At 44.0% G+C, this 14,749-nt stretch overlaps 1 protein-coding gene across 8 annotated transcripts in view; it reads left to right on the top strand.

The window, feature by feature from the left end:
• The window catches only part of Mto1 (mitochondrial tRNA translation optimization 1), a 47,037-nt gene that overhangs the window by 22,854 nt on the left and 9,434 nt on the right, over nucleotides 1–14,749 (top strand). For 3 of the 8 annotated variants that reach the window (XM_021243727.2, XM_004863945.3, XM_021243726.2), the window contains 7 exons: nucleotides 1,477–1,589; nucleotides 1,680–1,870; nucleotides 2,066–2,196; nucleotides 3,212–3,416; nucleotides 3,494–3,665; nucleotides 9,924–10,042; nucleotides 12,435–12,595. In XM_021243727.2, coding sequence (XP_021099386.2) covers nucleotides 1,477–1,589; nucleotides 1,680–1,870; nucleotides 2,066–2,196; nucleotides 3,212–3,416; nucleotides 3,494–3,665; nucleotides 9,924–10,042; nucleotides 12,435–12,595 — 1,092 coding nt within the window. Of the gene's footprint in view, nucleotides 1–1,476; nucleotides 1,590–1,679; nucleotides 1,871–2,065; nucleotides 2,197–3,211; nucleotides 3,417–3,493; nucleotides 3,666–5,257; nucleotides 5,397–6,260; nucleotides 9,210–9,923; nucleotides 10,043–12,434; nucleotides 12,596–14,749 lie in introns of those variants that run through there. The other 5 variants (XM_087207587.1, XM_021243728.2, XM_087207588.1 and 2 more) reach the window with 3 other exon arrangements.

The raw sequence follows: 14,749 nt of genomic DNA, 5'->3' as shown, positions 1-14,749 counted from the left end.
CAGGCTGCTGAGGCAGGAGGATCACTGCAAATTCCAGACAAGCCTGGGCTACAATGTGAGTTCAAGGCTGGCTTGAACTATATAGGGAGGCCCTGTCTTAGAAAACACAACACTCCAGGCATGGTGGCGTGTTGTCCTAGTATTTGGTAGGCTGAAGCAGGAGGATTGCTGTGAGTTTGAGGCCAGGCTGGGCCCTATAGTGAGTTCAAAGCCAGCCTGAACTACACAGTGAGACCCTGTCTCAAAAAACATAAAAAGGGTCAGGGATGTAGCTCAGCAGCATAGCACCTGCCTGGTAAGCACAATGCCCTAAGTTCAATTCCTGGTACCAAAGATAAAATAAAATCCACCTTAAAAATGCAAAAGAAAACAATAATATTTTGTTATTATTGTTTCATTCTTTGCTGAATTTTAAAGCAATAATTCCACATATCACATCATTTCACTTGAACTTTCATATATGTTGCTAATAAAGAAGAGCTTTTTTAAAAAGCCACACCAGGCCAGGGATTTAGCTCAGTGGTTCCACCGCCTGCCTCAAAAACGCAAGGTCCCGAGTTCGATCCCCAGTACCAAAAAAATAAAAAGCCACACCATATCACACCCGACAAAACATTTCTTTTCTTTTCTTTTTTTTTGGTACTGGAGATCGAACTTGGGTCCTTCCGCTTGTGAGGCGGGTGGCGGAACCCCTGAGCTAAGTCTCTGGCCCTTGACAAAACATTTCTTAACATCATCTAGTATTCAATGTTCAGTTTTCCCTAACTGCCTCATTCACTCATTCATTCATTCACTTATTTTGCGGTGCTGAGGATTGAACCCAAGGCCTTATGCTAGGCAAGCACTCTACCACTGAGCCACATCCCCAGCCCTTTTAATTTTATTTTGCAATAGGATCTCACTAATTTACCCAGACAGGACTCAAACTTGCGATCTTCCTGCCTCAGCCTCTCAAGTAGCTGGGGTTACAAGCATGTGCCATGCCCTGCTCAAAAGTAATGTTTATAGCGGACCAGGGATTTAGCTCAGTGGTTCTGACGCCTGCCTCGAAAGTGCAAGGTCCCGAGTTCAATCCCAGTACCAAAAAAAAATAATAATAATATTTATAGTTGTCTTATGTGGACCAGGAACCAAATAAGGTCTGTTGGAGGATATGTTTTATAACCATTTCCTGTTTTCTTTTGAACATTTATAAATGGAAGAAATTGAGGCATTTGTTCTGTGGAGCGTCCCACGGCCTGTCTGATTGCATGCTTCTGGTGCCACTAACCTCTTTGCTCTAAACTGGTGGTTACATCTGGGCTTGCTTACATCGAGATTCATCTTTTGGGTTATTTTTGGCAAGAAAGCTTCCCAAGTAGCACTGGACACTGCAAATGTATTGTCTATTAAAGATCTCGTGGAATGTACTTGGATAAGGGGCAACAAGTAGAGAAGCGAAACAATACAGTCTGTGGCTCTGGTTGCTGTTTTCAGCCAGAAGATCAGCTGCCCTGTCACCTTACTCACACCAATTCTGCAGTGGATGCCATCATCCTCGAGAACCTTCACCTCAACAGTCACGTGAAGGAAACTGCAAGCGGACCCCGGTAAGGGCAGGCGATCGGTATTCGGTTACTACAAGGAGCGACATCAGCCTCTTTGTTCATTTTATTTTTTTCTTCAATGTCTTGCCCTAGATATTGTCCCTCCATTGAATCAAAGGTTTTGCGTTTTCCAAACCGCGTCCATCAGGTTTGGTTGGAACCTGAAGGAATGGATTCTGATCTCATCTACCCGCAAGGGTTATCTGTGACGCTGCCAGCTGAGCTACAGCAGAAGATGATCTTGTGCATCCGAGGCCTGGAGAAGGCGAAAATGGTTCAGCCAGGTAAGGGCACAGCCACCCTCGCCTCCATGTCAGCGTGGCCTCACTCATGCAGTGAGGGCCTTAGCCGCTCTGAGAGGCTCGGGGCCTCAGAAGAGGAACCAGCATTTTTCAAGGGCAGTTAGTGGTAATCTGCATCTCGGTCTTAGGGGAATCCATCAGTTTTCACTTACTTCGTGCTGTTTATTCTTTGGTCAGGCTACGGTGTTCAGTACGATTACTTAGATCCCCGGCAGATCGAGCCTTCCCTCGAGACCCACTTGGTTCAGAGGCTCTTCTTTGCAGGACAGATCAACGGCACCACTGGTTATGAGGAAGCTGCAGCTCAGGTAAGAGCGTGTTCGGGTGGCGCTGTGAACCAGAAGGGACTTCGTGCCTGGGGCTTCTCTTCTCCTGGCTGCTGGTTAACTGTATCAATCTGCAGTAGAGGACAGCTTGTGTCCAGGGCCTATGACACAGGGAGGTAGGATTTTTAAAACATGTGGCTTTTTTTCTTCTTTTTTTTTTTGCTGGTGGTGCTGGTACTGGAGTTGAACCCAGGGCCTTCATTAAGATACATTGTAGACCTTTTTCCTTTTTTTTAAAAAAATTTTGAGATAAGCTCTCACAAAGTTGCCTGGGTTGGGCTTTAACTTGAAATCCTCCTGCCTCAGCCTCCTAGAGTACTGGTATTACAAGTGTGTACCCCGGTACCCAACTACTTGTGGCTTTATTACTCTTTTCTGAACTCCTAGATCTGACATCTTTTTTAAAAATTGTTCAGTACTGGGGATCAAACAGAACGTGCTGCCACTGAGCTATATTCTCAGCCCTCTGATTGATTGATTGATTGATTGATTGATTGACTGACTGATTGATTGAAACAGGCTTGCTGACTCACTAAATTGCCCAGGCTGGGCTTCAGTTTGTAATCCTTCTGCCTCAGCTTCCCGTACTGCTGTGATTACAGGCGTAAGCTACTGTGCCCAGCCAAATACCATATTTTGACTAGATTTATCATATTGCTTCTGAAGTTTCTAAAGAAAATTTAGTTCTTTTAACATAACTGCTTTATTGAAAACTATCATCATTATAAATAAATTGTTTTTATTTGTGAGAGAAAGCTAAAACATCTCACAGGTGGGTCTTAGATAAAAGATGGCTTTTGAGAAATGTTAGCTGTTTGTGGGAACAGTGAATCATAGCGGAAATGCTACACTGCCCATGTTCTCTTTCCAAATATGGATCCCATTTTCTGGGCTCACTTTCCTCCTGTCTCGTGCCGCCCTGTCCAGACTGTGTTCCGGGTAAGACAAGAATTGCTCAGCTCATGATGGCATCTTAAACATTCCAGTCCTCTTGTAGGGTGTGATAGCCGGAGTCAACGCCAGCCTTCGGGTCAGTCGCAAGCCCCCCTTCATTGTTAGCCGTACGGAAGGCTACATAGGTGTCATGATCGATGACCTCACCACCCAGGGCACCAGCGAGCCCTACCGCATGTTCACCAGCCGCGCTGAGTTCCGCCTGTCACTGCGCCCAGATAACGCCGACAGCCGGCTCACGTTCCGAGGTGACTCCACGCGCCTGCAGCCCAGCTTTCTCCTCATGAAAACCCCTCTCACTCCCACATATTCTCTCCTTTTCTAGGCTATGAGGAAGCTGGCTGCGTGTCCCAGCAGCGGTACAACAGAGCGGCCTGGATGAAGTCCTCCTTAGAAGAAGGCATTTCTGTGTTGAAATCTATTGAGTTTTCAAGCTCCAAGTGGAAAAAATTAATCCCACAGGTTTCTATAAGTACCAGTAGAAGTCTCCCTGTCAGGTGTGTATTTTTCATATAACCTCACTTTTCGCAGAAAATTAGATTATTTCAGTGGGACCTCACCTACAGACTCCCTACCTACACATTTTTTTTGTTAAATTCTTTTATTGGTACATTTTAGGTATACAACACAATTACATTTCTCATTGGGAATTGTACCTTTACATTCTACCTACACATTTTAAGTGACTGTCACTCACTCTTGGCTTCTTTTCAGAAAGCTTTAGATATAACTCAGAAAACTTTAGATATAACTCAGTAAACTTTAGATATAACTCAGTACTGGGGACCGAACTCAGGACTTTGCACTTTTCAGGCAAAGCTCAGTGCCACTGAGCTACATCCCAGGCCCAACTCACTTTTTTTTTTTTTTTTTTTTTTTGGTACCAGGGATTGAACTCGGCACCTTGTGCTTGCAAAGCTGGTGGCAGAACCACTGAGCTAAATCCCTGGCCCAATTTTTTAAGTATTGAAAATATATATGGCTAAGGTACGCCTCAGTGGTAGAGCACATGCATAGCATGTAATATATATGCACACACATATATGTGTGTGTATACATATGGTATTTTTTTATTGGTGATTTTGTTTTGGGGGATTTTTTTCGCTTTTTTGAGACAGGGTCTGCTGTGTAGATCAAGCTGAGCTTGAACTCACTATGTAGTCCAGGCTGGCCTTGAAATCACAGTAATCCTCGAGGCTCAGCCTCCTGAGTGCTGGGATTACAGGCGTGCACCACCATGCCCAGCACATGTATATATTTTAGATTCATATATATTAAATTATTTTCACTTTTTATATAATTTCTCTGTGGCTCTCTCTTGAGTCTTTTTGGTTTTTCTAAGATTTAAAAGACCCAAACTAAAGAAGTATCTGTTCTTGGGCTGGGGATTTAGCTCAGTGGTTTTGCTGCCTGCTGCGCAAGCGCAAGGACCCAAGTTCGATCCCTGGTACCAAAAAAAAAAAAACAAGAAGTATCTGTTCTTTTTAGTAGGCTTGGAGCAACTGTATGATCTTGTCTTGTCCATGAGCTAATGCAGGGAAACTCCTTTGAATTTACTTGCTCCACTTCAGATTTTTTTGTCCTTCTTTTTGTTTCCCAATTATATGAACTCTGAATCTAAAGGACTCTGTTCCTAAGGACTTTGCATAATGTCTAGTCAGGCCACCATACCCACATAGGACCTGGCTAGGATGCTTGAGACACTGTATTTGATCCCCCTGCTCCACAAAAACAAACAAAAAGGGGCCAGGGATTTAGCTCAGTGGTTCCACCACTTGCTTCGAAAGCGCAAGGACCCAAGTTTGATCCCCAGTACCCAAAAAAAAGAGTAATCAGTCAAAAAGAAACAAAAAGCCCCAAACAAGAAAACCTTAGACTATGTAATTTAATTTTGGGGGTCTTTTGGTTTTTTGGTATTTTGAGACAGGGTCTCACACAGGCTGGCCTTGAACTCGCTATGTAGCTCAGGCTGGCCTCAAATTCACAGTGATCCTCCTGCTTCAGCCTCACAAGTGCTGAGACTATAGGTGTGCGCCACCACACCTGGCACCTGTGTAATTTATAAATAACAGAAATTGATTGTTCACAGTTCTGGAGAGAGAAAAGTCCAAGCTTTGGCACCAACATATGTGATGTCTGCTGAAGGAGTTATCTTTGTTTCCACACTGGCAACTTCTTTCTGCATCCTCGCCTGCCAGAAGCAACAGCAGGCTCCTTCAAGCTTCTGTGTAAGAGCACCAATCCCATTCATTAGGGCCAGCCACCTCTTAATATCACATTGGATTTTAGGTTCCAGTATGGGAATTTTTAGGCCAGAATCCAGTGTTCAGATATAGCAGTGACACATTTGCTGACTGGCTACATTAGTCAGTTTTCTGTTACTGTAATAAAATGCCTAAGGTTGAGGACTTACTAAGAAAAACATGTATCTGGCTCACTGTTTGGATGCTGCAAGTCTGAGGTTGGGCAGTCCCACCTCTGGCTGCCGGTGAGGGTATCATGTAGATGGCATCTGGGTGAGGGGGGCGCAGGTACACTCCTCTTATAACACTTCCTCTCATGAGAGCAGCGTCTGTCCCTGCTGTGGACCAGCACCCTGGGGACCTACCTGCCTCCCCCTGGAGATTTCACCCCCTCCACAAGCCCACACTGGGGACCACGCTGCCTGCATGGGAACTGTCAACCCATAGCTCAGCTGTGTGGCCCCAGGGTATTGGCACCAGGAAACAGCAGTCCTGAGCAGTTTACAATTACTCTGCGCTTCAGCTGTTTTTCATTTGTTTGGATTTAGAAGACTTCACATTATTTGAAAAACTGAACAAGGTTTTTTGGCTTTTTTGCTTTGGTTTTCTCAATGATGGGGACTCAAACTCAGGGCCTCACATATACTAGATAAGCACTATGTCACTGACCTATATGCCTATGCCCTGGACAAAGAATTTTTATCAATTACTTATCTATTTCAAAAAATTTTAATTGGTATCTGCATTGAATGTGATTAGTGGTTTTGTTTTTGTTTTTGTTTTGCAGTGCTAGGGATTTAACCCAGGGCCTTCCCACTGACCCCCAGACTTTTTATCTTTTATTTTCAGACAGGATCTCACTAAGGTGCTCAGACTCAGTCCTCCTGCCTCAACTGTCTGGTGTCCAATGACTACAAGCTTGTGCCACCACACCTGCCTACAAATGCACTTGAAAAGTTTGATAAGTGCTGGGATGTAGCTCAGTGGTAGAGTACATGCTTAGCATGCAGAGTGCTTTAGATTCAATCCCCGGTGCCAGAGAAATAGATTTTCAAATCAAGTCAAACTTGTATGTTTTCTTCCTGAAATTGTATGATTTGGGATCTTATATTTAGGTCTTTAGTCCATTTTGTATTAATTTTTGTTTGCAATGTGGATATCCATCATTCCCAGCATCATTTATTGAGATTTATCCTTTTGCCATGGTGTCTTGGGAGAATCATTTGCTCACATATGAAATATATAGCACAGTGTTTCTTGACTATCCTGTTCTATTGGGGGGAGGGGTGTGGACTTACAGAAAATAATTTGTGTTTTAATGTAAAAACTTACTGCAGTAAAAGACACATTGTCATTAATCTTCCTCAGAACACTACCCTTTATTATGAACACACTTATCCCATTGTTCTTGCCACTCTTTGAGGCAGTTCTGGAAGTTTTCTTTCATGTCTTTGCAACCTGTGATCAAAAATACGATGAATGAATGGGCCGGGAATTTAGCTCAGTAGCGCCACACCTGCCTTGCAAGCACAATGTCCTAAGTTCAATCCTCAGTACTGCAAAAAAAAAAAAAAAAAAAAAAAGGTGAATGCTGCTGCCAAGTCCCATCCAACAGAAAGGCAGGCTCATGAAATTACAGTGCTTTCTCATCCACCTTATTCACCAAATCTGGCGCTAAGGTAACTTCTGGCTCTTCCGTAAAGTCAAAATGCCTGTGAAAGGTAAACATTTTATATCAATTCAAGACATTTAGGCAGCCACAACACAACTAGGAAAATTCACAGAAGAAGACTTCCAGAACTGTTTCAGAAAGTGGCAAGAACAATGGGACAGTGTGTCCAAAGCGAGAGAATATTTTGAAGGAGTTCTTTTTTAGTGCTGGGGCACTTATTCCTGCTAGGCAAGTGCTGTATCACTGAGATACACTCTCACCTTTTGAGAGGGATTAATAGCATTATATCCTTTAATAACTTTTAATATAAATACTTAACTTTTTTTTTGTACTAGGGATTGAACTCAGGGCCTTGTGCTTGTGAGGCAGGTGGTAGAACCACTGAGCTAAATCCCCGGTCCTCTTAACGTATTTTTTAATCACAGTATATATAAAATCACTGTTGTGACTATTATAGCTTAATAATATATTTTCTTTCTTTCTTTTTTTTTTTTGGTACCAGGGATCAAACTCGGGTCCTTGCGCTTTGAGGCAGGTGGCAGAACTACTGAGCTAAATCCCCGGCAATAATATATTTTCAAATCAGAAAGTCTGAGTCCTTTGACCATGTTTTTATTTTGGTTTTGACGGGGAGGGCTGAGACAGAGTCTCACTGTATAGTCCAGGCTGGCCTCAAGTTCATATCCCAGGCTGGGCTCAAAACTTGTGACCCTTCTGGCCCAGCCTCCCTAGAGCTGGCATTATAGGCATGCATCACCATCCCTGGCAGACTGTGTTCTTTTTTCAAAATTGTTTTGGCCATTTAGGGTCCTTGATACTCCATGTGAATTTTAGGATGAAATGTTCTGTTTCTGCAAAAAATGCCATTGACAATACTTCTCCTAATACCTTTTAAAGAAATTACTACCCGGGCCAGGGATTTAGCTCAGTGGTTCTGCCGCCTGCCTTGCAAGTGCAAGGACCCGAGTTCGATCCCTGGTACCAAAAAAAACTAAACTCTGTCTAAAGAAATTACTACCCCAAAAAAGCCACATGTAAATGAAGTAATAATTAACAGAGTGAGCCCTAGTTAGAGTGGTATCTGGGGTCAAATTAGGATTGGAGGTGGGCGAGGGAAGACATGATCAGTAGAAGCCGTCCTGCTCTCGTTAGAGCACCAGTACCAAGCACCTGAGGTTCCTGTTGCCAGTCTGCTCTCCTCAAGTCTCACCTGCTCGACCGTGGCACTAGTCCTCAGGCATATTCTCTTGGTGACCTGTGTAGATTGTGTGGCAATGTCCGCCATATTTCTGATTCCCTTTGTTCATGCATTGTTCTCCCATCTCCTGCTCTCATCCAGGAGGCTTTAGCCCAGCCAGGGTGAGCAATAGAAACAAAAGGGAACTGTCAGAAGTTCCTATGCGGTAAAAACGGAAACACGTTATTCCAAATTAGAAGAAAAAGGGCCAGGGATTTAGCTCAGTGGTTCTGCCACCTGTCTTGAAAGCACAAGGTCCTGAGTTCGATCCCCAGTATGAAAAAAACCAAAAAACAAAAACAAATTAGAAGAAAAATCAGGCTGGAAAGATCCTTTTAACTTATGTATCATTTTTTTTATCAGTTTGTTTTCTAGAGGGTTAAAATGTGTTCACCGTGGCCTCATGCTTCCTTAAGCAGTTCTGTCAAGCAGGAGAGCTGGGCATGGTGGCAAACACCTGTCATGCCAGCACTCTGGGAAACTGAGGTGGCATCATCACAAGTTCAAGCCCAGCCCAGGCAACTTTGGAACTTAGCAAGACCCTGTCAGAAAATAATGTAGCTGGGCATTGTGGTACACGCCTATAATCTCAGCAGTGGAGAGGCTGAGGCAGGAGGATTGCCTCTTTAAGACCAGACTGAACTATATAGCAACACCCTGTCCAGGAAAAGAAAAAAAGAATATAAAAAGGCAGCTAGGGCCAGGGATTTAGCTCAGTGGTTCCGTCACCTGCCTCGCAAGCGCAAGGACAGGAGTTCGATCCCTGGTACCAAAAAAAAAAAGAAAAAAAGCAGCTAGAGATGTACTCAATGCAAAGGCCAACAATCCGTAGTACTGTTTAAAAAAAAAAAAGAAGTGGGCCAGGGATTTAGCTCAGTGGTTTCCCCACCTGCTGCGCAAGCGCAAGGACCCAAGTTCGATCCCCGGTACCAAAAAAAATAATAATAATTTAAAATAAAGAAGCAAGAGACCTCCTTTATGGTTCCCAGCATGCAAAAGGATAACTCTTCTGTCCTTACACAGAAGGGAGAACAGGGCCGGGGATTTAGCTCAGTGGTTTCATCACTTGCCTTGCAAGTTCAAGGACCCGAGTTTGATCCCTGGTACCAAAAAAAAAAAAAAAAAAAAAGGAGAACAAATGCATTCTAACCACACATCCCACACCAGCCGCATAATTTTCATGATAGACTGGAGGGAAATCAACCATCTCTTTTTTTTTTTTGGTACCGGGAACCGAACTGAGGACCTTCTGCTTGAGAGGTAAGAGGCAGAACCACTGAGCCAAATCCCTGGCCCTTGGAAGGAAATCAAATATTGAATCTTTTGAAGTCGTACTGTTTTGCAGGTGCTGCATTTGCTCGCTGTACTTGGGTAAAATTGAGATATCTTGGTTATTTGTTCTGAGATTTGATTATTCCAAAGAAGCTTGTTCTTAAGCTGCCTTATGTAAAGTAGATCCTTCTGTTAATGAAGGTTTTTTTTGTTTTGTTTTGTTTTTTTGCAGTACTTGGGATTGAACTCAGGACCTTGCACTTGTAAGGCAAGCGGCGGCACCGCTGAGCTAAATCCCCGGCCTGTTAATGAAGCTTTTGTGTATTTTCAGAGCTCTCGATGTTCTGAAGTATGAGGAGGTTGACATGGAGTTATTGGCCAAGGCTGTTCCAGACCCCTTGAAGAAGTACACTGAATGTAGAGAGCTAGCTGAAAGACTGAAAATAGAAGGTAGGAAATAATTTCTTAAGTTTCCTGTATGTTCTTGCTCCTGTTTGTGCAAATTATGAATGGACAGTCGATCCATTAAGAGCTGTGTGCCAAGAGCCGAATGTGGTGATGCAAACCTGTAGCCCCAGCACTCAGGAGACCGAGGCAGGAGGATCGCCAAGAATTCAGGGCCAGCCTGGCGTACATAGTGAGTTCAGGACCAGCCTGAACTGCATAGCGAGACCCTGTCTCAAAAAAAAAAAAAAATCTGTGCAGCAGGGGAAGCCCCATTCCTGTAGGACCAGCACGGCGTCGGGCTCCTTCCAGCAGCGCTGCACACCTGGGAGCTTGTCAGAAGTGCATGTGTCGGGCTCCACCTCAGACCCATTGAGAATCTACATTTCAGCAAGACCCTGCGGTGATCATGTGCATATGATAGGCTTGGGAAGTGCTACTGTAGAGCTCTCTTTAAAAAGAACCTAGTTTTTTTATATTTGCCCCATCCAATGTTTGCATAAGGAAAACACTAATATTACTGACCTTCGGCTTTGACAATATGCTACAGTATTCTACCTTTGAAGATTTATTCTGTGTCAGCTCCAGTACATTGTAACACATGATGCTACAGTGCTCAGTTTATTGACCATCAGAGCCACAGTTTTGTTTTCTTTTACACTGCTATTTCAAGTTTTATGTTCTGAAGAATTTCAGACACAGAGAAAAATACTGAGAATAAGATTGGCTACTACACCCAGCTGGCTTCTGCAAAACTTGATAAAAGGTTTTCCTTGACTTAAAAAGTCATGTAATGAGAAAGACACAGCCAGGCTGTGGGAGAAGGGTGGGAAACAATGGGTGATGGTGTGCTATTCATACAGAAAAAGAACCCAAGCTCCTGCAGTCCAGTCAGGGCCAGGCATGGTGGCAAATGGCTATAACACCAGCACTCGGGAGGCTGAGGCAGGTGAATCGGGAGGCTGAGGCAGGTGAGTTCCAGGCCAGCCTGGGCTACACAGTGAGACCAGCCAGGGTGGTGAGAATGTTTTCTTTCAGCTCTGCAGAGATTTATCACCTTACTATACGAGATGTACAGGAGGACCTAGTGTACCTGCCATCCACCATGAAAGTTTACATAAGTCTAACAACAAACTGTGGTGGTGAACTTCTGTAATCTAAGCACTCTAGGAGGCTGAGGCAGGAGAATCATAAATTGAAGCTCAGCCTGGGTAATTTAGACCCATCTCAAAATAAAAATTTTGTAAAGGGGGCTGGATGTTGTGGTGCATGCCTATAAAAGGTAGGGGGGCTGGTTTTCAAATTGCTCCCTAGCTCTGTCCACTGGACAAGTTTATTTTCTTGGGGGTTTTTTTGTTAGTTTGGTTTGGTTTGGTACCAGGAATCAAACTCGGGACCTTGAGCTTGCAAAGCAGGCACCAGAACCACTGAGCTAAATCCCCAGCCCTTGTTTTGTTTTTGTTTGAGACGGGGTCTCGCTATGTAGCCCAGGCTGGCCTCAAACTCATGGCAGTCCTCCTGCCTCAACTTCCCAGGTGCTAGGCTTATAGGCATATGCCACCATGCCATTTAGACAAATTTACTGAAGGCAGAAATATGTCAGATTATATTATTCTTCTTGTTTTGCTACATATATTTGAGATAAAGTAAATATATCTATAGCATAGGCATTACCTCAAATATTCCATGATATCCTGAAGACTGTTCCTAGTCATAAAATGCTAACTTGCTATATTAATGTGTTACAATATTGTGCTGTACAGTTCCTTTTAGTGCATTACTTCAGTTGATACTTAAAAATGCCCTGTGAAGGACAGACTAGCAGTTTTGCTCTAACTGCACAGGTAAGTAGTGACAGATGACGCAGCTGCTGAGCGACACTGCTGGGATTTGGACCTCGGTTGTCTGGCTTCAAAGCCTGTGTCCTGTGCAGTTGTCCTTGCAGCCTTCGCCCAAGGACATCATCCACGGCAGACCTGCAGTCTCTGCATGAAGCAGCTGAGGCCTCGGGTGATGATGGCAGCCCTCCCTGGGGTCGTTCACTGGTGGGGTCATAGTCTGGGATGAGACCTTCTGGCTGCTGCTAAAGTGATGGAAGCACACACTACCAAAATCTGAGAACCCCCTTTCTTTTCGGTTTTTTTGAGACAGGGTCTCCTCTGTAGTGCAGGTTGCCCTTGAATTCAGTATGTAGCCTAGACTGGCCTCAAAATTACAGTGATCCTCCTGCCTCAGCCTCCCAAGTGCTGGGATCCCAGGCCTGTGCCACTGTGCCCAGCCACACCCTCATCTGCAGAAGAGGACACCTGTGTCATGTGCTAAGTGTTGCATGAGATGATTGATGCCAGAGTTCTCCATGAACAGTGAGCGTGATATTAATTCTCATTTTGTCCACCAGCCTCTTACGAATCCGTATTGCTCTGTCAGCAACAAGAAATACAGGAAGTTCAGCGAGATGAGGCTCTCCAGCTGCCGGAAGACTTGGATTATCTGAGTGTCAGGGATGTGTCTTTGTCTCACGAAGTTCGGGAGAAACTGCATTTCAGTCGTCCACGGACGGTAAGAAAGCAAGCAGTGGAATAGAGAAACAAGTGATTAATAAAGAGCCAATGGGAGGGCCTGGGATTTAGCTCCGTGGTTCCACTGCCTGCCCAACAACCGCAAGGACCTGGGTTTGATCCCCGGTACCAAAAAAAAAAAAAGAGCCAATAGGGTATACAGTGGGCATAAAACTAATGTTTTATTTAAATATAAGATTCTTAGCCCAGGTGCAGTGGTGCACGCTTGTGATCTCAGCACTTAGGAGGCCAAGGCAGGAGGGTGGCCATGAGTTTGAGGCCAGCATAGGCTACATAATGAGTTCAAAGCCAGCCTGGACTACATAGTGAGACCCTGTCTCAAAACAGCCAGAAATCTTAACCTTGTAGTTTATCCTTCTGTGTGACAGACCCTGGTCTCATGGAAGTAAACAACTGGAAGCCAGGAACTGGTTTGACACCAGTTACTCTGCACTAAGCCACCAGTGCAGTGTTCTGCATGACTCGACAGCTATAACACTCGAGACTGGTTTCTACATTACTGTCAGACCCTTCCCAGGGCCCCATGGTATTGCCTTAGAAGCTGTTGTGAAGAGGGAACCCAGAGTTCCCCCATCCTGCGCTTCAGCTCAGTTGTGTGTTAGGGCGTGGAGGCAAATTCTTTTAAAGTTACTTTATTAAATAGCGTTGGATTCTAATAAATGTTTTAAAAGAGGCGTTATTTATTGATGCTGGGATGCACATTTTTCCACATTTTGACATCTCTAGGACTGGGTTATATCTTAGAAATGAGCTGGGCAGTAATTCCTGCTACTTGGTAGTCAGAGGCAGGAGAATTGCAAGTTTGAGCCCCACCTGGGCACCTTAGCAAGACCCTGTCTCAAAAATGAAAATAAAGGCTGAGGATGTAGTTCAGTGGCAGAGCAAGCACAAAGCCCTGGGTTGAACCCCCAGTATTGCAAAAAATAAAAATTAATCACATGTTGTAGTTGAATGGGTAGTGTATTTTTAAGTAGTGGTGCATAAAACAAAGGAGCATTTTTCCAAAACATGGTCTGTAAACAAGTTGGGAATAGGGGAGGATAAAACTTTTTTTTTTGGAGACAGGGTCTCATTTTGTAGTTCAGACTGGCCTCAAACTCACTGTCTCACTGTGTTACCCAGGCTGGCCTCAAACTGATGGCGATCCTCCTGCCTCAGCCTCCTGAGTGCTGGGATTACAGGTGTGGGCCACCATGCCTGGCTTCAAAACTTACTTTATCCGGAGGAGTGATTTCACCAATATAATGTAATATTCTTGGCAGTAAACATCATGTACACCAGGCAAACAGGCCTCAAATTTTATAACTCAGCTATTGATTTTAGGTTATGTTTCTCTGAATAATCATTGGCTGCACTGCCTGACACAGTGGCCACTAGCCACTTGTAGCCATTTACATTAATTATAGTTAAATAAAATTTAAAAGTCAGCTCTTGAGTCTTATAAGCCACATTTCAAGTGCCCTGGAGCCACATGTCACTTAGTTGCTCCCATGTTGAACTCTACATTACCATAGTGCAAATGCTGAAGAAGATTCCAGCATCACAGAAAGCTCAAGAGGACAGCACAGCTCCTAGGCGTTCACAGCCCCTCAGCCACAACAGCAACGATAAAAGGCTCTCATGGAAGTTTGCCATGGCACTAGGGATGCAGCAAGTGGTAGAGCACTTACCTGTCACGTGTGAGGACCTAGGTTGGATCCCAGCGCTGAAAGAAGAAAAAGGAAAAAGTTTGCCACAAACTCATTTAATAGCAAAACTGACCCCACCTGACATGAGGCTGTTTGATCTTTGAGCCACCTGAGTATCGATACATATGTGTAAAACCACTACCAACACTACTGGAACTAAAATTGTGGTTTGCTCCCCCACCTGTAGGCCTCTTTCCTTCTTTACGGTCTTAGACTGCATGGCAGAAACCCGTGGCCTCCAGGACCCCAGATAAGGTACCATGGGGCTAGATGTGATGAACAGCACTCTAGCACAGGTTTTCTTAGTTTAGTGGATAGGAAAAGTAGTTATCAGTCATCTTGCACAAATCATTTTAACTTCTCAGAGTCAAAGACACAAATAGTCACATTTCCTTTATCTACTTTACAAGATTCTTTTGAAGGTTTATTAAGATAATATTTTTTCA

This window comes from Heterocephalus glaber, unplaced genomic scaffold (assembly GCF_053883595.1).
Source record: "Heterocephalus glaber isolate CG9 unplaced genomic scaffold, H.glaber_assembly_v1.0 deba00000818, whole genome shotgun sequence".
Lineage (NCBI taxonomy): Eukaryota > Metazoa > Chordata > Mammalia > Rodentia > Bathyergidae > Heterocephalus > Heterocephalus glaber.
This window is presented reverse-complemented; position numbering and strand designations above follow the sequence as displayed.